The 25,466-nt window shown below is 40.9% G+C and overlaps 1 protein-coding gene across 1 annotated transcript in view; it reads right to left on the bottom strand.

Annotated features, from left to right (window-relative positions):
* Window positions 1-25,466, bottom strand: part of LOC137624323 (protein C-mannosyl-transferase DPY19L3-like) — a 733,373-nt gene that overhangs the window by 5,527 nt on the left and 702,380 nt on the right. The window contains 3 exon segments of the mRNA XM_068354997.1: window positions 5,670-5,834; window positions 9,119-9,340; window positions 21,452-21,675. Of these exon segments, the coding sequence (XP_068211098.1) occupies window positions 5,670-5,834; window positions 9,119-9,340; window positions 21,452-21,675 (611 nt within the window).

Here is a 25,466-nt window from a genome sequence, read left to right as displayed (position 1 = left end):
GCTACCAGTACAGTATCATCCGCAAACAACAACTGATTTACCTCCCATTCATGATCATTCTCGCCTACCAGTTTTAATCCTCGTCCAAGCACTCGAGCATTCACCTCTCTCACCACTCCATCAACATACAAGTTAAACAACCACGGCGACATCACACATCCCTGTCTCAGCCCCACTCTCACCGGAAACCAATCGCTCACTTCATTTCCTATTCTAACACATGCTTTACTACCTTTGTAGAAACTTTTCACCGCTTGCAACAACCTTCCACCAACTCCATATAACCTCATCACATTCCACATTGCTTCCCTATCAACTCTATCATATGCTTTCTCCAGATCCATAAACGCAACATACACCTCCTTACCTTTTGCTAAATATTTCTCGCATATCTGCCTAACTGTAAAAATCTGATTCATACAACCCCTACCCCTTCTAAAACCACCCTGTACTTCCAAGATTGCATTCTCTGTTTTATCCTTAATCCTATTAATCAGTACTCTACCATACACTTTTCCAACTACACTCAACAAACTAATACCTCTTGAATTACAACACTCATGCACATCTCCCTTACCCTTATATAGTGGTACAATACATGCACAGACCCAATCTACTGGTACCATTGACAACACAAAACACACATTAAACAATCTCACCAACCATTCAAGTACAGTCACACCCCCTTCCTTCAACATCTCAGCTTTCACACCATCCATACCAGATGCTTTTCCTACTCTCGTTTCATCTAGTGCTCTCCTCACTTCCTCTATTGTAATCTCTCTCTCATTCTCATGTCCCATCACTGGCACCTCAACACCTGGAACAGCAATTATATCTGCCTCCCTATCATCCTCAACATTCAGCAAACTTTCAAAATATTCCGCCCACCTTTTCCTTGCCTCCTCTCCTTTTAACAACCTTCCATTTCCATCTTTCACTGTCTCTTCAATTCTTGTGCCGGCCTTCCTTACTCTCTTCACTTCTTTCCAAAACTACTTCTTATTCTCTTCATATGACTGACCCAGTCCCTGACCCCACCTCAGGTCAGCTGCCCTCTTTGCCTCACGTACCTTGCGCTTTACTTCCACCTTTTGCTCTCTATATTTTTCATACTTCTCTATACTATTACTCTGCAGCCATTCTTCAAAAGCCCTCTTTTTCTCTTCCACTTTTACCTTCACTCCTTCATTCCACCATTCACTGCCCTTCCTCATGCTGCCTCCAACAACCTTCTTGCCACATACATCACTTGCAATCCCAACAAAATTTTCTTTTGCTAACTTCCACTCCTCCTCTAAATTACCAGTTTCTCTTACTCTCACCTCGTCATATGCCATTTTCAACCTTTCCTGATATTTACTTTTTACCCCCGGTTTTATTAGCTCTTCAACCCTCACTAGCTCCCTTTTACATCCACCTACTCTATTCCCCCACTCTTTTGCTACAACTAATTTTCCTTCCACCAAAAAATGATCAGACATGCCGTTAGCCATACCCCTAAACACGTGCACGTCTTTCAATCTTCCAAACATTCTTTTAGTTATCAACACATAATCCATTACTGTTCTTAAAACATTCTATTTTAATTGTTAATTATTTCTTTTGTAATTTACTTATTTCTTATTGCCTTTCCTCACTGGGCTATTTTCCCTATTGGAGCCCTTGGGCTTATAGCATCCTGCTTTTCCAACTAGGACTGTAGCTTAGTAAGTAATAATGATAATAAATAATAATGAATCATAATAACAATAATAATAATAATAATAATAATAATAATAATATTTCTGGGTCGACCTGTGACGCCCAGTGAAAAGGGTCCTTCCTTACACTTTTCTGATATAAATACTTCCAAATATACCACAGAAAGTTAAAGTATGGAATGCAGAGGTTACTACCCTCACGCGAACACCCAGTAATAAAAAGAGACGAACGAAAAATAGCGAAACGAGAACGAACAAGGGTGAAAATTGACGAAATTATGATACCGCCAAATGGAATAACTCAACTATAACAAAGCCCCGAACGCTATTCTTGGTTCGACTAGACAATGGACTCGTAAGCGATACAAAGTACCAAGACAGAATATATATATGGTTAAAAAAATAATAATATAAATGGTATAAGGCCTAAAGAATATAAAGGATAATGAACCTGAGATGACAAGAGTACCAACGGGCATAACAAGTTAAACGTAAAATCGTAAACAAGAACAATGGCCGCCATCGTCGTGGAAGGCCAAAGCCGTACGCACTAAAAAGACTAAAATAAACAAAGATAACACTAGCCCGGTACTAACAAATCTGTCAAAACAATCTATGGTACTTAACATTGGTGCAGGAGCAAGAAGAGCCTCGGTCATGATGAAATTTCACAAAAACAGTGATAAAACCAAGCGGCACACAAAAAACAAAACGACGCTTACGACGTCCAACAGAAGGATGTAGATCAGGTGGCGCTAGCATCGGGCGTCGGTAGAGTGGTTCAGGTAAGGTAGCTAGGGCCTCTGTTACGGCCCTTCCCTTTGATGAAGGAATTATCTAAATGGAAGATGACCTGTGAATAGTGGTTTTCACACGCCCCTGCTTTATACACGACGCCCACTGGGTGTTCGCGCGAGTGTAGTAACCTCTGCATTCCATACTTTAACTTTCTCTGGTATATTTGGAAGTATTTATATCAGAAAAGTGTAAGGAAGGACTCTTTTCACCGGGCATCACAGGTATCTCCCCAGAAATAGATTTTTCCTTTGTCAAAATCCCTTTAATAATAATAATAATAATAAATAACAATAATTATTACTTCAGCCTTCTGTTCTTTTTTGTATTGAAAATTCCCATAGAGAAACAATTGGGTTTATATATATATATATATATATATATATATATATATATATATATATATATATATATATATATATATATATATATATGTGTGTGTGTATATATATATATATATATATATGTGTGTGTGTATATATATATATATATATATATATATATATATATATATATATATATATATATATATATATATATATATATATATATATATATATTATATATATATATATATATATATATATATATATATATATATATATATTATATATATATATATATATATATATATATATATATATATATATATATATATATATATATATATATATATATATATATATATATTTATACATACATACATACATATACCAAGGCACTTCCCCCAATTTTGGGGGGTAGCCGACATCAACAAATGAAACAAAACAAAAAAAGGGGACCTCTACTCTCTCCGTTCCTCCAGCCTAACAAGGAACTCAACCGAGTTCAGCTGGTACTGCTAGGGTGCCACAGCCCACCCTCCCACATTATCCACCACAGATGAAGCTTCATAATGCTGAATCCCCTACTGTTGCTACTTCAGCCTTCTGTTTTTTTTTTTTATTGAAAATTCCCATAGAGAAACAATTGGGTTTATTTCTTTTAACTTATTACCATCAGCTTTGTTATTCCACAAAGCTTGCCATGTTTTAGCTATGAAATACTTTAAGTGGGTTATATAATTCTTGAAAGGTACTGTAGTTTAAAAGCTTGTTTTGGTAAATCAATTGATGATTGAAAAGCAATATTCACAATTTCATTACCCAAAAGCCCAACATGGGCAGGAATCCAACAATTTCCAAATTTACTCAAAGGGAATAGAAACTGTCAAGGAGATTCTATGACACTTCTTGAATCAGTATAAATTACAAACGTATGTTTTGCCCTATCTTCAATTATTTTAATAACCTCATTTGCTAATATAATGGCTGATAGTTCTGATGTAAATACTGATGCTCCACTGGGTAATGACAGCCGACTAACTTTGTCTGGGGATTTAGAGCCATCAGTATATATACCATAGCGAGGTCCTTTACTTTGAACATGTTTCAAGGTAAGTTATTTATGATGACTCGGTGTATAGCTATATTTCTTTGACAAATGATAAAGATAAGAGCATAATTTTGTTTTCCTTATAGGCCAAGGTGGATGAAATAGAGATGTTTGAATAGGGTTCATTCTGATGTTTGTAGACTGAAATAGTCTATTTGCTCTTATTGGAAATAGTGGTTCGTTCCCGATTGTTTATAAATATATCCATATGGATGAATAGCTTTTTATTTGGAGAATTGGTGGATAGGATCTATGATGCACTTTGCATGGTTACAAAATTTTGGTGTAGGGACAAGTGTGACTACCCACTTTCAGGTAGCACCTAGTTATTTGTTTCTTTTCTCATCTTCCTGTATTGCAGGTTAAATCAAGGGAAATTCCCTGGTTTGTTTACAATTGGAGTGGATACGAGGGATGCAGTGGATGCATACAGCGGACTCATTTTATCAGCACAGTATATATACTAGCACCTACATTTATCCAGCCAAGCAGAACATGATATAAACAGTTGAGCTTAGTTGAAACTTGGTTCACCTCAACAAGATTCAAGGGAATCATACAATATGCCATACCATCTATGTAATATGATGTAGTTTAGGAGTGCTTACCTTATTGATAATAGGATCCAGACTACCTACTCTGTCTTCTGCCTCACAATCTAGTTGTCTTATAGAGAGACTAGAATAGAGGTATTGCATGGATTTAGCAGCCAAAGGTCCCAAAGTAATGAAAGAATTCGAAGCTCTGTGAGAGGAATTTGAATCTGTATTGCCCAGAAAACTTTCAGAACCCTTACTGAAAGAAACTCTATTAACATTAGATTCAACTTAGGGAGTTAGGTTAGGTTTGGCAATAAGGTGGGTAGGACCAGAATTACCACTTTTAAAAGAAGATTCACTGAACTTCTGAACTTTAACAAAAGGAAGCTAGCAATGTCAAGAGCTTATAGAGCTCAACACTATCAAATGTTGGCTGCTTATGTGAATTGTATAAAGATGGTGCCATGTCATCATCATCATTGTCACCCCTGCTATGGTCAACTAGCTTAGTCTTTCATGACTTTACCCCTGAACTAACAGCAAGTTTCCTTTTGTGCTTTGAACTGTTAACTTGATTGGCAACCATATGAACATATTTTTCAGTGAGAGGTACAGTTAGGGAAACACATACTTGCAAACGATTATTCACATCACAGTATTGCCACTGATAAGATACACAGAGGGAATGCAGACCACGATCTCCCAGAAACGATTTCCATGCACACACTACTAATTGCTAACAAAAACAGGGGAACACATCTTAATGCACAGTAATAAGTAAACCATCTGGAGAGCATTTGAGCATAACCAACACAACATGACAATCTGAAAGAGACAAAGAAACACTGACATGTCAGTTACCATTTTCCACTTGAATGTTCCTTCTCTAAATAGGGGCATATGTTTATTGAAGATAAGGAATATGGGAAGATTTTAAAATAGTACACATCTTTTACAGGTAAATGTCAATTAAACCGAGCTTCTGGAGAAGTAGTAATATGACCATCATGGGAGGTTCATCTATATTACTGCAAAAAGCAATGTTAGAGTACCATTACTGAATGCTGTAACTGATGGTTATAAACCACAATTTTTTTGAGTTTTGAGGGTGAGAAAAAAATTATACACTTAAAAGCACAACATTTCCTTTAAAATGATCAAGCATAAAAATTACTTATTCAAAAAATCTTCAACTTACATGACCATTATGCAAGTCAACCAGATCCACTAGTTTACACATGGGATTCTTTGGATCTTCTGCAGCTAGACAAATGCTGTCTTCTAAAATGATATGGGTTGCTCCAGCATCCCTCAAAGCTTCATGGACAACCTTTGGAGATTCTCGTCCATATATTTGGTAAATCTGAAACAAAAAGAGAGAAACAACTATCTAACATCTGTAATAAAATGCACATCAAAAGATTTATTTATCATGTAACATTATCAAAATCCAAATATATCTTAACATCTCCTAGTACATATATGCAGGTGACTTTTGCAACCACGCAATCAGACTCCTTCGGCACCATCGAAGAAAGACTGATTATGTGAATAGTCTAAAGGTGGAGGCGTGTCATTATTGTCGTCATCCCCGCCATAAGCAACTAGATCGTCTTCTCTGACTTCTCCTGAACTAACAGCAAATTACCTATTCAACTTAAATTGATCGGCAGTCACTGAAACATACTTTTCCACGAGAGGGACCATGAGGGAAATGCACTTTTTATAATGGTTACTTATATATTTGTAATGTCCCAATAAGATATGCTGTACAAAGGAAATGTTGATTATGATCTCCAAGAAAAAATTCCTGTGGACACTGCAGTAATTGCTAACCAAACAGCAGAAGACATCTTAATGCGCAGTAATAAATAAACAATCTGAAGAGTGTCTGAATACAATCTACACAGCTAAAAAACTGATTACAATGCTTCCAGAAGACTAAAATTACTACTAGATCCTTACTCAGATAACATGTATAAGTTTACAATGCTTTCAGAAGACAAATTATTTCCTTATCTTTGCTCAGACAAAGGCACTGGCACGTCACTTACCACTTACGGCTAGAATTATTCTTCCTTTACTAAGACCCTGTGTTTATTGAAGACGAAAAATTGTCAAATTAAAATTTTTTTTTTTATAACTTCACTTTAATGATTTCACGGGTAAATGTCAATTAAATCAAAGGTTTGGAGAAGCCATATGAAAATCAGGGAAGGTTCATAGAAATAATACTAGCAGATATGGACTAAGGACAGTTAGGAAGGATATGTGGGCAAGAACTACAACCTGGATTTAAGTGAGAAGGCAAAACTCAGAAGCAGTTGGAAGAGAAAATTCAGCAGAAATTACTGTGCATGAGAACCAGCAGACCCAGAAGCAGATAAATCAGCAGACTAAGAAGCAGGTGGATGGATATAAAGAGAAGACACTACAGCTAAGCCAAGAGGAACAGAATACTTCTCCTGTTACATGAGGCAGTGAAAGGGGGGGGGGGGGGACATGAGAATTAGTCTTGTAACCTATCCCAAGTAAATTGGATATGAACTTGGAAGGAATTCTAAATATATAAAATTGTAAATATATTACAGGAATCTCATTAATGGAAAACAAGGAATTAGAAAACCCAAAACGAATAACAAAGATGGAGCAACTGTAGTCCAGAACATTGACTAAGGCTCAATAAGGAACAAAGTCTGAGGTTAGTTGGATGCATGTGAGGAAGCAAATCAAACTCGATAGATGCACGCACCCATGCTAAGAGCAGTCTGAAAAACTAATGCAGAGATGGACAGTAAAGAGGCTTTATCAAAATGACAACAATTTTTAGTTATTACTACCTGTCATTGCAAATAATCGGCTAACCTAGCACTATCATTGGAACGGACTAATTCCTCCAATGAAAACTATCACACTTTTTACTGCAATGCTAAGATAACGAAGAAAATACAGAGAATGATAAAAGTGAACCACAAACTTGTTCAGGAGAAGCCAGACGGGAGGAGGTATGAGTCAGAAAACACAATCCAATGGCATAGAAAGTCTTTGTCAAGGTTACAACAGTGGTGATAGAAGGAATACTCGAGTTGATAACAACCAAATGACCAAGCACTGACATTCTTTTGCTAAAAACTGGATACATAGAAGCAGGTATATCAGTATGGAGGGAACAGAAATATTAAACATATAGTGGTTAAATTACCTATGATTTTCTCCAATCAATAAATTTCTTATTTATTGGGTTGAATCAAAGCAGAAATTAGGGTAGGGAGACTGAAAACCTGGTGGGTAAAAAGTAAGAGCAGAAGAAGGGTTGGAAATTGTTGTGAAGGTGCAACGGAAGATAGCAATATATAGCTAAACACTAAAATGTGGAATGATGAGATTCTACTGTCTTTCTTATGAGCAGTCGCCTTCTCACTATCTTTAAATTTAAAAAATCAAAACCTTATTTTCAACAATCCTACACACTTATCAAACCTATTATTCAAATCATAATCCTTCCTATTATCAACGATGCAAATTGTATGCTTCTTTTGCTTTATGAAATTTATGTGCCTACGGCAAGAGTCTACACAGTTCCTGAAATTGGTGGCATCAGTTCATCAATTAGCTGAATAAATAAATCCAACTGGAATAGGATTCCAAATTCTCTAACCAAATATCCAAGACACTGAATTAGAACACTTTGTTACGTACTGTCATGCAAATCACGACTGCCAAGAAGGAAAAAAAAATTAAGGGGCCTGACCGGTATGCCAATATATTAGGGTATTAGAGGAAAAATGCAAAATCCTGAAAAAATTCACTGAGCCTTGTATGGCAATGGAGAATGCGTATACAAAATATTTTGTCAAGATTCCTCTTACTTTCATAGTTACAGGGTCATTTGAAAGCCCGTATCTCAAAACTATAATTATTGACCTTCAAATTCTATCTTCTCCCTTAGTTTTAACAATATAGCATTGAAATTTGGCATATTTTTAAAAAGACATTATAAAATAATCAAATAGACCCCTTTTTTCCAGTTTTGTTTTATATTTTCCCCCCTGATTTATATGTTTGTTTTTTACCATAATGAAAAAATTAATTTCTAGCAAAAAATAACTTTTAGAAAAAACACTACAGTATTTGATTGGAGGTCTACATCAGGTCTATATATTAAGTATCAAGGGAGAAGATAGAATTTGAAAAGCACTCTTTTTCAGAATAAATCTCCCTGGCGTAGCAAAACCAAAGGTCAGAGGAAAAAATCTTATACAGTTTGGAGATGTCGTAAGTGGTATGAATGTCAAAGTCCTGTCCTTAAAAAACGGCATTAGCTGGCCAGCCACCTTAAGTGAAGGTAGATAGGGAAAGTGATGCTATTAGCAAGTCACCTAGCTATAACATAGTGCAAACACTTAGGGTGGGCTAGTTTCAAACCATAAAAAAACTTGTCAATTTTTTTTTTTCAATCAAGCTTGTGCTTAAATGAATATAGCAAATGAATACCGAGAAGGATTCTTTGTAATAATACTCGTTTAAACTATTCTTCTTCCTGAAACATGCCAAACCTCCAGTAAAAATGGGTTTACCCATAATGCAACAAAATCATTTTTTATTTAATATCAATACAAATACAAACAAGATGAAAAGTTAACTAACCTGATGAGTTCTTCTTCGGAGCCATGAATCTTCATAATGAGGATGGTTTGTGATATAGCGTCCCGTGCATAATTTCACACCAGCTAATAACTGCATAGACCCAGCAAACACGGCCGCAGGGGGAGAGTGCTCCTGAATCCATTCCATGAGTTCTACTGTATCAGGATCCCAAAATTCATACATCTCTTCAGGCCATATTTCCATTGATATTTGTCCCCAATACTGTTGTGAAAAAAAAAACAAGTAAATATGACTAAATGCTACGATATGAATGTTTCTCTAGTCTTTAACTTTCTTCACATATACCATACTGATTCTAATATCTTATGATGTAATAAAAATTATACTTTATGAATAACAGAGTAAAATGTCAGAAATAATGAAAAATATACAAATCTTGAATCTGCAAAGCACAAAGAGGAACTTTATGGTTTATAGTCTTGGCCAGAACTTGCATAATTCTTTTTTTTTAATAAGTCTGTTTTCAGAGTAAGGTTCTTATCTGAGGCAGTTTGTAAGCGCTTTCTTCAAAGACATTAACACCTTAGTTACATCAGCTAGAGGTAGAATTTTCTGGGGAAAACAGGTCTGCTCCATACTCCTGATAAGTCCAGATAATTCACAAGACGACGAAATATCTACACCTCTCGGTCTTAGTACCAGGCTTAAGATCCAATGTTATCCTTTTACCGCTGAGACTGAATGGTGTCTTTCCTTTCGTAGGTATGGTAATTAGTGTGCTACTCGTGGAATAGAGACTGCTTCAATGGCACTAACTAAAGAAGATGGTCCACTCTGCTTGATACATGTCAGTGGAGGATTTCCTGAGGTATTGCAACATGTCCCAAGTGAAAAGACACTTTTGGAAGAGGTGCTGGATAACCTACACCCATGAAGTGATAGGGATTCCACCAAATTTTGCAACCTCTGCAGGTGGAGCTAACTGCGAAGGTTTTGCCACAGGAAAGCTCTCTTGGAACCTCCACTAGTAGAAGCAGAAGGTCTGAGTACTATTCTGCTTGAGGCTATTTCGGAGCTAATATAGTCAACTTTAGATTTTGGGATGAAAACACCTTGTTCATCACCCTTTAAAGGCAGCAAAGGGCCAAAAAACATTGACCTCAAGGCCATTCAGCGAATGTTGGAACTTGTCATCGAGTGCTGCTGCCGGGTTTGGCACTGTTGAGCAGTAGACTCTCCTGTGAAATTACCACATCATCCACTTCTATGCCAGACATCCCTCTACTGATGTCTGAGTAGATGGATGAATTTCCAGCCCTAGCATGACGAAGGGCCTCGCCAACCTTTCCATCTACGATTCTGGTTTTAAGCCTATAATTGACAAAATGGCTGTCCAGAATCAGTGGGGTTCAGAGACTTCAATAGAATAGTGCAGCTGAGGTCACCCACATTTGACTGTGATCTAGGAACTGGTCCAGAATTTTGTATAGAAGGGGGAGATGACCTAGAACGGTTCGAGCAGGAAAGAAAACAATACTGGCTGTTGGAGAAGTGAATCTTGATTAGATTTTCTCCATTTTCAGCTGTTGGCTCTACTTGTTTCAATGGAAAGTGAGAAGGTCCTTATGCGAAGAATTTCTGAGGTTCAACAACTCTCTCTGATCCACTTGCATCACGAACTTGGAGGCTACCTCATCTCACATCTTCAGAATCCAGTTGGTCCCCTGATTAGCTGCCTTGTGAACCAAAAGTCTATCAATTTTGCCCACGACACAGCGAGGTCCTTGCGTTACCTCTTCTCTGTGTCCGAGAGGTCTTCACTCAAGGCTAAATATCACACTGTACTTAACCACTAGTTTAACCAGCATGCTCTCTGAAGAGACATCATTTCTGTGGCCTCTATCTTTAAGGCTTCTTTGGCTGTGAAAGTGATATGCTGAGCTTCCAGGGTAGCAACCGCCAGGTCCAGAGATAGAGGAGAGAGATGGTAGTCCTGCGTTACATAACGCTTCTGCCTCAAAAATGCTGACAACAGAATGGCCTCCCTTTAAGGATGCCATGCACCTCCTTGGTAGCTCAGACCAAGGGAGTTCCAACTGTCCCTCGAACTGTAGAGAACACAGCACAATCAGTCTATTGCAACCTTCAGGCCTTTAAGTTAATCCTTCTCATCAAGGCCACGACCAGAAAAAAGGATGACTATAACTTGGACTCTACTTCCTTAGATTCGGTCTAATTCGGACCAGATGCTCGAGGCAACCATCCAACAGAATCAGGTCAGACACCACCTTGGTGGTCTCACTGGAGAGTAATTATACTGCATCTTCATCCTATCTGGACAAGGTGCCTGGCTGGTACTGAGAAGGGTCAGAAGATTGTCTCCATTCCCCCTATCTGGGGAATTATAAGATCTCGTGGGTAATTCTTTGTCCATCGATGCAGAACTCCAACATCTACCAGCAGCTGATGAACAAGGAGACGGGATCCTTATGATCATTCCTATGAGAAAACCTATGGAAACCAGAATATCTCTTACTCATTGTCTTTGATTCTTTACTCTCCCTCCTCTTCAAACCCATCCGAAAGGGTGAACAAGTGTCTTCTGTAACTCTTGATCCAACACTTTCAGGTGATCCTGGAGATGAAGGTGGTTATCTGGAGGAGAAATGCTCTGGGGAGTTGGTCTTTCTAGAAGACCAACTCAAGACCATCTCGACTGATGACAGCATAAAGGTGTTAACACAAGAAATGTATCTCAGGAATTTAGATCATCCATGCATTTGAAGCTGATGACCTTAATTAAAGGATTTCACTTGTGACCTTCTACAAGGATCATGCTGTTGCAAACTGTTTGTGCAACAATAGAGGAAAGACCTAAAGCTCCGAAGAGCGTGAGCCCTGAATATAAGGAGGATCAGGTAATGCACAAGACTTCCGGACTTCGATCCTTCCACCAGAGACTAAGCACACTTAAGAGGCTTGAATGGTCATTCATACCAGAGTAGTTTCTTTCCATTCAGAAAGTTATTGAAGTGGGCTGAGGAATGGCCGTCGTTCGCTTGTGCAAGTCTTTATTAGCAATCCCCTGTCCATCTGGAAAGGAAATAGGAGAGTGCGCATCGATAGCATGCCAAGGCGAGTGATTCAAATGAACACCTGTTATTATTGATAGTTTTGCGATTGTTGAAATCGTGCTCGTCATCGCGATCATGCATTCAGGAAATGTAGGTAATGAAGATTGTTTAGTGAGTAGTATATTGCAGTCATCCACAAATAGGCCACTTTGTGCTCCCTGGGGCATTTGAGCAACAATGTCATTAATTGCCAACACAAACAGATTCCCACTTAAAACACTACCTAGGGTACACCACTGTCAAGGATGTACGATTTGCAATAAACATTCTCTATATGAGTTTAGAATGTTCTACCACCAATAAAATTTCTAATATAAATAGGAAGGTATACTCAAAATCTACTATAATATAAGGATTTTAGTATTGAATGCCTTCTAGTGGTATTATTTGCATTCTGAATGTCAAAAACATGGCTACTGGGATTTGCTTTCATTCAAAACCCCTTTGTATATAATTTTCCAGGTGTTAAGATTGATTGATTATTAGATATTATCTGGCATCATAACAGCAATGGTCATTGATCCCATAGTTAATGATTATTATACATCTATTTCAAACCATGATTAAATCATAAATGAATTAGTTTCCACAAGAAACTTGAAAAGGCAATCATCATTGCATTCAGGTTCCAAAATTCCTTATAGCATGTAAATGTCACTGCTATCCTTGCAATTATGAAATGGTGCAATCTCTTGTTGAAGTAACTTGAACACTCAGTTAATATATACTTCACAGTTGATGGTACCAAGCAATCTTCACAGTATGGCTGATGTCCTCCACTCAAAAAAGCTGTACGTCGATCTGGTGTAGCCAATCTTCATTTGGCACAACACCATTTCTGTTGACCTTTGTATGTCAAATATGTCCATGGGCATGATGACTTAACAATTTTAATAATTTTTTTATTTTACAACTCTAAAGAAAAGTATAGCCTGAATTGTGGGGGTATATATCTTTTGCAGGTACCATACAGTTATTTCTTATATAACTATGAACCGTCTCCTTTGCCGAGAGTCCACTTTTTCATTTCCCTTACATTGACATGAGCAAGAACCCAACAAAATTCAATAATCTTAACCTCTATTTTCAATTAGACATAGCAATTCAAGAATATATTTTATTATTGGGTGCAATGAAATAAAGTGGTTTATTGCCAAACCCTTTCATATTCTAATGAAATTAATTTACATAGGTTGCAAAAGTTGGCAATTCCTTAAAAAAAAATACCTTTATTAAAAGGCTATGCACATCCACTCAAGAAATAATCTGGGTCAGACTATCAAGATAAGAGAAAGTAATTGGATATCCTAAACTGGAGGCTTAGCCAGAGAAATAGCTTATCATGGCAGAGAAGAAGCATATACAGTACTTTTGTCCTTTTCAATCATCTAGGAGCCCTTTACATAAGACACTAACAGAGTTCTTCATGAACGATATATAGAAAGGTTTTGCATATGAAGTAGTATCCAAATTGACAATGGATAAAAGAACAGGAGCAAGTTAGTCAGTGGAATATGAGATGGATAAAAGAGCAAGCACAGACTATGAAGGTAAATGCTATGCAGAACAGTAGCTGTCACATTTGGTAACAGACAAAAAATAAAAAACACTTGGCTGGTCAACCAACGCATCAATAAATGCTTCATCCTTGATATTATGGAAAAGGAAGATCTTCCAGCAGACCTGAAGATTGAGACTAAATATTCAGTGGCATACAAGAAGACAAGTCAGCAACCTTACTCCAGACTTAAAATCAAAAAGTAATTTTTATTTTTCCTAACATACTTACCGAGAACTACTTTCTTAGGAGTTACCTGTAATCTCCTCTCAACCGACCAGAGTTTTGTGTAGTATACCCTACCTCCGTTTTCTATGGAGGACTAACCCAGGAGTAAGGAGAACGTGCCCTGAGGGTAGACCTGAGCTAGGTCGGCGTTAGCTTGGGTCCAGCTAGTCAGTAAGTTCCTCGGATGGTGCAAAAAGTCCCTGCAAGGGCAGAAGGCACTCGGGGAAGGTAGGGAGGGCCATTACTCGAAGGTAGTTCTCGGTAAGTATGTTAGGAAAAATAAAAATTACTTAAAATTTTTGATTTGTTCCAAAACAGATACTTACCTCGAACTACTTTCTTAGGAGACTTACACTTTAGGAGGTGGGAGTTTCTTCCTGACCTTCAGACCCAGCTAAGCGGACGACAAGTAACCTAGATATGAACTAGGCTCTATAAAATAAAAACTGGAAAAGGAACGGTAGGGCAAACTACACAAAGAGCTCACGTTAATGTCTAAGTACTCACCCTTTAAAAAATTTTCTGATGCTGAGTCCAGTGACAAAGTTGCAGAGACGTGTTCTTCGTTGGTTACATATGTGTGGTTATCTCCGGTAGGGATAGGAAAACGGGGACTAGGGTGAAAAGGAACGAACCTGTGTCTCCTGGTTTTGCTATCCACGATTGCACCTGGGGCTTCACCGTTAAATCGCTTGGAGCGCGGAGATGACTGCCCTAATGGAAAACCCGTCCAAAGACCTCCTTGAGTAATCCTTGAGATAATGGGCAGTAAAGGTCGACTGGTTCGACCAGGTGCCCGCCCGAAGGATCTGGCCCACTGCCATGTTCTTCTCAAAGGCTAAAGAAGTGCTTAGCCCTCTAATGTCATGGGGCCTAGGAGTACCTGGCAGGGCCAGTCCCTCCTCCTTATAGGACCTGACAATAACTTGTCTCAACCAAAAGGAGATGGTATTCTTCGATACCTGCTTCTTCGTAACACCTGTGGAGACGAAAAGACTCTTGATACTCGGCCGGAGATGTACAGTCCTCTCAAGGTACTTCCTAACGGCACGGACAGGGCACAACCTCAAATCTTCTGGATTCCCAGTCTTAGGAATGGCTGGCAGTGAGAACACCTCGAACTTAGGATCCCAGACTGCTGGATTCTGGGTTTTTGCCACGAAAGAAGGGACGAACTTGAGGGAGATTTCTCTCCACCCCTTCGAATGAGAGACGTCGTAAGACAGCCCATGGATCTCTCCTACTCTTTTCGCAGAGGCCAAGGCCAACAAAAAGACCGTCTTGAGAGTGAGATCCCTGTCTACAATATCTTTTAACGGTTCGAACGGGGTGCTACTTAACATCTTCAGAACCCTAGCCAAGTCCCACTGAGGCACCCTAACAGTTTGAGGAGGGCAGGTTTGTTCAAAGCTCCTGATAAGCATAGAGATGTGTCTAGAGGAGCCCAGGTCGATGCCCTTCAGAAGGAAGACTTGACCCAAGGCTGCACGTACTCCTTTTATAGCTGGGATTGACATCCCCGCCTCGTCTCTGAGATATACTAGAAAGTCTGCGATATCTGGGACTGAGGCTTTGAGGGGCTTGATGTTCTTTGAAGCATACCACTTTGTAAAAGAGGCCCATTTCGCTTGGTAGACCACTGCCGACGACCTACTCAGATAACACGACATCTTTCTTGCAGTTCCTGACGAATATCCTTCCTTCCTCAGGAGTCGCTCGATAGTCTCCACGCGTGAAGGCGTAGAGACTGTGGGTTGTCGTGGAACCTGAGAAAGTGTGGTTGTTGTAGAAGATCTGGCCTGTCGGGGAGTGGCCATGGAGGAAGGCATGCCAGGTCTTTTAGATCTGCGAACCACTCTCTCTCCGGCCACCAGGGCGCTACCAAAGTCATCCTTAAGTTTCGGGCAGCCCTTACTCTGTTGAGCACTTGCCTGGTCAACGTGAAGGGGGGAAAAGCGTACACGTCTAGGTTGTCCCATTTGTGCTGAAAGGCATCCTCCAAGGCTGCCTTTGGGTCTGGGACAGGAGAACAAAACACGGGGAGTTGTGCGTTCAGTCTGGTTGCAAATAGGTCCATCACTGGGGAACCCCATCGTTGAATGATGAGCCTGGCTACTTCTGGGAGGAGGGACCACTCTGTTCCCACTACCTGACCCATCCTGCTGAGACCGTCGACTAGGATGTTCTTCTTCCCAGGGATGAACCTTGCCAATAACACTATCTGGTTCGTCTCCGCCCAATCCAGGATCTCTAGGGCGAGATCGCACAACTCCCTTGACTTGAGGCCTCCTTGCTTCTTTATGTACGCGACTACTGTGGCGTTGTCGCACATCAACGCCACAGTGTTTCCCCTTAGTAGTTCGATGAACTGCAGACAAGCTTTTTGGACTGCCTTCAACTCTAGGACATTGATGTGTAGGCCTTTCTCCACGTCCGTCCAGGTTCCTCTCGCCGTCTCGTTGAGGAGATGTGCTCCCCATCCCTCGTTGGAGGCGTCTGTGAATAGGAGCATCTCGGGAGGCTCGGTCGCGTATTCGACCGGCACTGCCACCACTCCAGGGAGGGTATTGTGTTTGGCAGAACTGGGATTAATTTTTGGGGCGAGTCCAGTTGGTTCTAGCAACCCTTCAGGTTCCATTGGATGCCCCTGAGCCTGAGCCTCCCCTGTGGAACCAGTTTCTCCAATGACACCAGATGACCTATTAGCCTTTGCCAGTCCTTGGCTCTCCTGGGTTGCCCCAAAAGGAAAGGCAGAAGGATCTTTATTAGATTGCTTACCCGTTCCTCTGACGGAAAGGCCTTCACTAGTCGGGAATCCAGTGTCATCCCCAAGTAGGTCATCCTGGTGGAGGAAGACAGGTTCGATTTTTCTGGGTTGATCATGATACCCAGATCCTTGAAAAATTGAAGAAGCTTTACACTTTGCTCCCTCAAAACGTCCTCTGAGGAGGAAAGGAGCAACCAGTCGTTCAGGTACCGGATGAGGCGAATACCCCGCTCGTGAGCCCACACCGAGACTGTCGTGAAGACTCTCGTGAATACCTGGGGAGCAGTTGACAACCCGAAGCAGAGGGTCTTGAATTGCAGGATCTGGGCACCCCATTTCACTCGGAACTTTCGGCTTGAGGGGTGGACCGGGATTTGAAAGTATGCGTCCTTGAGGTCTATGTCATCATGTAGTCTTTCTCCCTCAAGGACTGCAAGACCGACTTCGGGGTGTCCATTTTGAAATCCGTCTTGCAAACAAACTTGTTGAGAGCTGACAGGTCTATCACTGGTCTCCATCCCCCCATCGCCTTTTCTACCAGGAATAGTCGGCTGTAGAAACCCGGTCCCGGATGTAGGACCTCTTCCATGGCGCCCTTCTCCAACATACTGGACACCTCTTCTTGAAGGGCCGCCCTCTTCAACGGGTCCTTGGGTGCCAGCCACTCCGTCAGGCTGGCTGGAATCTAAGGTGGAGGTTCCGTTAAGAACGGGAGCCTGTACCCCTCCTTCTGTACGGATACTGTCCAGGGTTCCGCTCCGTGAGCCCTCCATGCTTGCCAATGTTGTCTGAGGCATCCCCCAACCTGAGGCTTGGGCAGGAGTAGGGGGCCTCACACTCTACCTCCTCCTGGAGGAGCGGCCTGAACGGCCTCTCCTGGAAGCCGAATAGGCTGTTCTAAAAGAGGCAGACGCTGCTGGAGCTCCTCTACGGGGGGCTGTGGTGCTGAAGCCCACGAGGAAGAAGGGGCGTCTCTCCTCGTCAGGCTAGGAGGGGCCTGAGAAGTAGAGGGCCCGTCTGATGCTGACCTCTTGTAGGGGGGCCTCCTTACCAGTTGAGGTCTGGGAGCGCCCACTTCCTTCCGTTTAGCTACCTTCTCCATTATCTCCTCTAGCTGTTTTAAGGGGAACAAGGAGTCACCCCACACAGGAAGGCTCCTCATGGCCCTCGCCTCCCTGTCCGGGATCTTCCGGGAAAGCTTCGCCAGGATAGTATCCCTCTTGCGATAGGACCCAGTTCGCTGAAAGGGCAAGGGACTGATATGTAAGGAACTTCAGAGTCTTGCCCCGGAGATGATAAGCTCCTTCAGTAGGTTCTGTTGTTCCGGGTCTGTCAAGTCATAGGTGGCTTGTACCCCTACCAGAGTGGAGGCCCACCAGTCCAACCAAGAGGAGACGTGCACCAAGTCTTTCGACATCTCCTCCATCATCGCTGCTTCCGACTGCGAAAAGCAAATCGGGGCCGAGGAGGCTCTGTCTTCCGGAGCACCCTGTCCCAGAACTTCGAGGGAAGGCTCCACTTTGCAGGCTCCCGGCCGCTGTCCTTCTGGCACATAGAACCTACTCTGGGACCTGAGTCCCTGTAGCAACTTCGAGGAGCTCTGTGTTTTGGGAGCTTCAGCATTGCCTGCCACAACTTTATCAACGTGAGCCCGTCCCAGGACTAGATCCCTGGCCACAGGCAGGGCCAGGGAGGTTTTCTGCTGGACGGGTGCCTCCATCAACCGACTCAGGCTGGACCTCCAGAAGTCCTCGTCAGTTGGAACAGGTTCCTCAATCCGATGATGCCTTCGTATCAGGCCTATTACTTTCCGATACGCCGAGTCCTCGGTCGGGGAACCTTCTCTGCTGTCAGCAGTACCTTCCGCCTGATCCCGAGGAGCCGGGTCACCGGGCACTCCTACCGGGCACTTCGGCTCTGGATCAACAGGCACTCCCCTGCGGTGGTAGCGGTCTGCCCCGACGGGAACCTCCGCACCAGGGTTGGGGGCCGGGACGGGCATCGCCGTGCCGGCGAGGACTACCGTCCGTGTAATCTCTCTGGAGGACAAGGACGCGGATCCCGTGGGCTGACCCGACAGAGGGAACCGTTCCTTTAAGTCGTAGGGCCGAGCCAGCTGTGCTGACTCGCCCTGGCTGCCTGTACGGAAGCACGGCTCCCCCCGCTGGGCGGGGTGAGGCCTGAAGAGGCCTTCTCGCATTGCTCCCTGCGAGGGTCATATCTGCAGCTGGAAGATGGCCTTCGCGGCGAATAATCCCTGGACCGTCGGTCAGGGGAACGCTGCAAATCACTTCTACGGGGAACGAAGACCCAATCACCATCGGGGGACCTACTCTTCCTGTACCTCCTCCGTGGAGACCGGGACCGTTTTCTACTGAATCTCGAGCGGGACCTTGAGCGGGAACGCCTGCTCCTGGACCGCTCCCTCCGTTGCCAGCGCCTCCTCCTCGCTTCACCTTCTGAAGAGATCGAAGAACCACCATCTGAAGAGCCCGACGATACTGTACAACCCGACCGACGGGCGGGAGCGGGGGCCACGGAGGTCTTCGCGACCAGCTGAGTTCCAGAGGTCGAGGGTTGTAGGAAAGAATCCGGAACCGTCGTCAGAGGAGCTGGAAAAGAGGTTGGCCACACTACACTAGGGAACCAGGTATCCAGGCCCTCTTCCATCCGCATTGGGGACCTACCTGGCGTTTTAGGGAGCCTCCACCCGAAGGGCTCACTTACCGTAGAGTCCAACTTCTCCTGGGCGTCACCAGCCACTGAAGTACCTGAAACACAGGCCCACGAAGCGGGCGAAGAAACAGGCAAAACGTTACTACTCCACATGGGGTCGTCGGAGGAGACGAGCCCCCCAAGCACAAGGGCAGAGTCTCCAGAACCCCCAGACACAGCACTATCAGGCTCCCCACTAGCCTGAGAAGGGCCAGCAACCCCCACTTCATATACATTAGACTCCTGGGGAAGGGCCCTCGGCACTTTCCCCGCAACGGACTTACCTCGTCCCCTACTCTGGGTAGGGGAAGGCGAGACAGAAGCCCCGTCGGACCGTCCACTTGGCGACGGTAACGGCGAAGAGATGCTAGACTTCCTAGGCGAACGTTTCGACGACTTCTTCTTTTTAGTGCCATAATGCACCCACTGGATCTCATTCCAGCTAACACACTCATCGCACGTATCCGACGGCGAGCACACACTGCCTCTACAGGAAGAGCAAAGGGAATGAGGGTCCACTTCGGGCTTGGAAAGGAACACTCCACACGACTTTCCGGCTCTAGGCCCAGGACAACGGCGGATCTGCTCCATCGCACACAACCACAAGACACAGGTACGAAGGGAATAATCAAGGAATTCACTTGGGAAACACAAGGAAAGGCAGTGAACACGCGAGAACACAAGGGAAAAGCACAGAGATACCACGCGGTAACCACGTGGGACACACGAGTCGGGACACAAAGGGTTGTAAGAGAATGAGAGCGGCGTGATGGTATCACGACGCGACCAGAGAACTTACTGACTAGAGGGACCCAAGCTAACGCCGACCTAGCTCAGGTCTACCCTCAGGGCACGTTCTCCTTACTCCTGGGTTAGTCCTCCATAGAAAACGGAGGTAGGGTATACTACACAAAACTCTGGTCGGTTGAGAGGAGATTACAGGTAACTCCTAAGAAAGTAGTTCGAGGTAAGTATCTGTGTTGGAACAAACAACTTTTAGGCCTTTTTCAAAATACAAAAATAAAAAAGTGACCTTTGCTTGATTGAATTATCCCAGCACATCTCACATATGAGGTAAGGTGTGAGAACTTGATCGCAACAGTTGCTCCAGAGGACATTGAGAATACTTATTCACAGACAAAACAATAATGACCTGGAAGGTATGATCAAGAATACTGAATCATCCTAAAGGCTACCTAGGGAAAACAATCTAACTCAAAAAGCAGACAACAAATCACAAAAAACACTAATACAAAATATGGGCAATACAAAAAACTTACTTCAAAGTTAACCACTACTAATCTTCGTCGGTAAAATTGAAGACTTAGAAAATACGCCCACAGACAGAAACTCAACTAGTTGAAAATCGCTGAGCATGGAATATACAAAATGCTAAGATAAAAAACTGAATCCAGAATCGTAAAAAGAGAGTTTAAGGATAACAATCATATTGTATATGAAAACATAGCAAAACATAAAAAACTACACATGACATGGAAAGTAAACTAGCACAACTTTCATAAGATAGTCAGAACTCTAATTGAGAAAACAGTAATACAGAAGTCCAAAACTTAAAATAATTCTAGCACTAGAAAAACACAGAGGAGTAACTAAAGAAAGGGTAAAGTTGTACTTACAATTATCCAGGATGACAAAGAAGCTAGCTCTAATGAAAACTTAAGAACGGCACTAACAACAATAGATAATCTAAAGTTTGTTTTAAGATATAATAGAGAGAATAATAAAATCAATCAAATACAGTGAAAAGTTAATTAATTGAAAAAGCATGGCAGAGAAGTTCTCAAAGGTCTCAGCAGCAATGAAAACCTGGATACTTCTTCTATCCTTTTGAGGTCAAACTTTCAGTGCCTGACATCATTTGAAAACAATATATTTGGGCTATATAAATGATGAGGTTTGACATAACAGAATGTTAAGACTATTAAAACTAAAATACTGTAATCACAAACCTTATACAATATGAATCCACCAAAACTTAATGACACAGCAGTCTTACTGAATCCAGGAAACCACCTTGGAAAATATGACATTATATTTGCGCATTTTGAAAATATGCAGTTGTATAATCTACAATCATTTACAAACACACCACTAAGGATGCAAACGGTAGGCAACCAGATTACTTTCAGTCGCAATATGAGAAATGCCAGGATGCTCCACAAAATAGACACACCTGTAATTTGAAAAATAAAAACATTTAAGAGGATTAACACTAATTTAAGGTCTTATTTTTATAAAGACAAAATCTACTCTAAATTTTGAACTGTTCATCTTTATTTCATTACATATTGCAAATATAAAATTTCAGAAAAATAAATCAAACCAATATTTTCATGTGCATTTCGTCTTTTTTGCACATGGATTCACTTATATGAAGTTGACTAATTGTAACTAATGCAAAAAAAAATATGTGGAAATTCACTCAACAGGGGAAAAAATAAAAATAAAATTAGCAAAATCAATTAAAAAAATAAAAAAAGACTTCGAGAATCAGTCATCACAATCCATCGTACCTAATCAAAGGAAATCCCTCACCCTATACTAGGACTTGGTCTTCAAGACAGGAAGTCATCCACTAAATCTTTTGCATAAATGAAAAAAATGTGTAACAAATAGCACATATAAAGTTATCATTTTATATCTTTACAAGAGCTGTCTTTTTGAAAAGTAAGGTATACAGTTTTATGTTAGCAAATATAATTTTGTGTTAGCAAATTTTATTCAAATGGGGGAAGTGCCTTTGGTATATGTATGTATGTATGTATAACTTCATTATCTATTAGCATAAAATCTCATAATTTCCTGAAAAAACAAAAGTTTTCAAACCTATGATAAGCTACGAACAATTAAATTCCACAAGCTTGATTTCATAATTACTTTGCAGCAGCATCAGCTTCTTAGAGAGAGAGGTTATTACTGATTCATATAAGAAAATTTTCAATAAAGCCTTTCATATCACATATCAGATGAAAATTCAGCCCATGTAACTAAAGCTTTTACTTATATGAAACTCCCCTGATGTTCATACTGAGTCTTCTATAGATCCTCAGTTACATTTACCTGTTAAAATCTAAATTTTCTTATTAATTTTCTCATCTTTCCTTTCAATAAACACATGCCCTTAGTAAAAGAAGGAACATTCTAACGGTAAGTGGTAACTAGATGCACCAGTGTTTCTTTGTCTCTTTCAGTTTCCAAGTCATGTTAGTTGTGTTCAGAGGCTCTCAAAATCGTTTGCTTCTGCATATCAAGATATTTTCCCTTGTTTTAGTTAGCAGTTACTGCATAGCACGTGTCAATTGTTTCATTGCCTATCTCAGTTTTTAAGTCGTGCTGGTTGTGTTCAGACACTCTCCCGATTATTTGCATCTTTCTGTGCATTAAGATGTCTTTCGCCATTTAGTTAGCAATTACTGCAAAGTGCGTGCACGAAAATTGTTTCAAGGATATCATGATCTGCATTTCAAATATATACCATGTCAGAGGCAATACTGTGATTTAAGTACCCATTGTGGAGAGTATGTTTCCAGTGGTATCTCTGATGAAAAAGTATGTTTCGATGGTTGCTCATCAAGTTATCAGTTCACAATGCAAAAGGAAACCAATTGTTAGTTCAGCGTAAAAACTAGGGACATCTAAACGATTGATTATAGTGGGGACAGTGACGATAATGACATGCCATCACCTTTAGACAATTCACAAAATCGCCCAACTTTTGATAGTGATAGGCTCCATAAGCTCTTGACATTGCTTGCTTCATTTGTTAAAGTTCAGAAGTCCAGTGAATCCTCTCTTAAAAGTAGTATCTCTGGTCCTACCTACCCCATTGCAAGTTCAGAAGTCCAGTGAATCCTCTCTTAAAAGTAGTATCTCTGGTCCTACCTACCCCATTGCAAGTTCAGAAGTCCAGTGAATCCTCTCTTAAAAGTAGTATCTCTGGTCCTACCTACCCCATTGCAAGTTCAGAAGTCCAGTGAATCCTCTCTTAAAAGTAGTATCTCTGGTCCTACCTACCCCATTGCAAAACCTAACCTAACTCCCCAAGTTGAGTCTAGTGTTAATAGTGTCTCTTTCAATAAGGGTTCTGAGAGTTCACGGCCCAGCATATATTCAAACACATCTCACAAAGCCTCAAATTCTTTAATTACTTTAGACACTTCAGCTACTAAACCCTTTCAAAGTCGTAATCCTAGTCGCTCTATAAGAAAAATAGATTGTGAGGCAGAAGACTAAGTTAGTAGTCTGAAACTTAATATCCATCCACTCGCTAAAGTAAGTGCTCCTACACTATAGGTAGATGGTGTGGCATATTATATGATTCCCTCAAATCTTGTTGGGGGTGAACGTTTCAATTAAACCCAATCGATTGCATCATGCTCCGCTTGGCATTGTGTTCGTTTTGCTTCCAAGATTGGCCAATAGTTCATCACAGTAACTCTTGCAGGGTAAATATATGCGCTAATAAATTTACTCACAAAACGGATCCTCCACAAGTGTGCGCAGCATACTTCACATCTACTACAGTTGTAAATAAACCAACAAATCAGCTGATTTTCTCTTGGTTCAAGCTGTGATACAGAAAGATTAAGAGAAAGTCAACTTAGAGACAAACCTTCAAAGTGAGGAATTATCTCCTTCTCAACCTTACTCTTGGAAAATATCCTGATAAACTGAGTAAGGTAAGTTTGGAGGCTTCTCATCTATCCAAATCTGAGGAAACAGAGTAGTTACTTCCATGACTTTATATCCAGCAGTTCTCAACTTCGTGGTGGATAGAATCAATATATTGTTGTCTCATATTCAGAAAAAAGCTAGCAATTCTGGTTCCCATTTAGTTCTTATGCCTTCTATAAAGCATTGATGTGTTAACTTGTACAAGACTCATCAGTTGCATAATATTGTATTAGATTTCAATTCCCAGTCAAAAACTAAAATCTTCAAATTTAGGTTTTTCCAAGTTGGTTGATTAACGAGATGCTGTTTGTGGGTAATCAAGCAAGGAGTACTCTTGAACCCCTTTCCTTAGCACAATCTATACTGTAAGTGTACTGTATATTGAGTTTTAATTGGTGTCCCTTGTAGATTTGTTAGCATTCTAGCATACAAAAAGCAACCACGTTTTAAATAAATTAAAACATATCCTCCTTTCAGATTGTGATAAGTGTTGATTGTATTTTAAGTAATCTTTTCTGTTGACTGTTTTTGAAAAAAAAAAAAAAAACTGTTTTAAATTACCGTAGTGAGGAGGACAATGTTGTGAATAGAATGACTTACGTTAGATTTTTACAATGTCAAGAGAGAGCAAACCAGTTTAATGATGAAAGATTAGTTATCTTTTACAGAGTGGATAACAGCACGACACATTAATGCCTCCTTACCCATCAAGTTAGCGATGTATCTATAGATCTCAACTTATTTAACTTCCTGATATCAACTTATTTAACTTCCTTTGTTATTATCAAAAGGTCAGCGAGCTGTCTCTTATGGGAGGCAAGTCTGACTTGCCTGCCCTACTGCTTACACTATTCTGACTTCCATAGTCTAGTGGTTATAATTACAAAATGTTCCTTTGGTAAGGCCTCTGAATATTCAATGCACCTTACAGAGTACAGTTCACTATGATAAAATAAATATTCTCTGGGCCATAACTTGCTTTTGCCTAACATTCTTTCCTGCATGAATAAAATGATTGGAAAATTTTCCTTGATTAGCATTATTAAAGAATCATATTTAGATCTAAGGCTTTGGAAATTCCATTGAAGAATCATGAGTTTGATATCCATAAGGACAAACTATGATTCATTTCTATCTAATCGTTTAATGATTGGGGCACTCCTTGTGGAAATTTTTTTATGTCGACTCTTTATCAATATTCATTGTGATTGTCCGGTGTTCTCTCTCTTTTCTTAATATCTTTAAGATGATTAACAGCTTCACTTAATGGACTGTCCTCTCCTATGTTTA

The sequence above is a fragment of the Palaemon carinicauda genome, chromosome 31 (assembly GCF_036898095.1).
Source record: "Palaemon carinicauda isolate YSFRI2023 chromosome 31, ASM3689809v2, whole genome shotgun sequence".
Lineage (NCBI taxonomy): Eukaryota > Metazoa > Arthropoda > Malacostraca > Decapoda > Palaemonidae > Palaemon > Palaemon carinicauda.
This window is presented reverse-complemented; position numbering and strand designations above follow the sequence as displayed.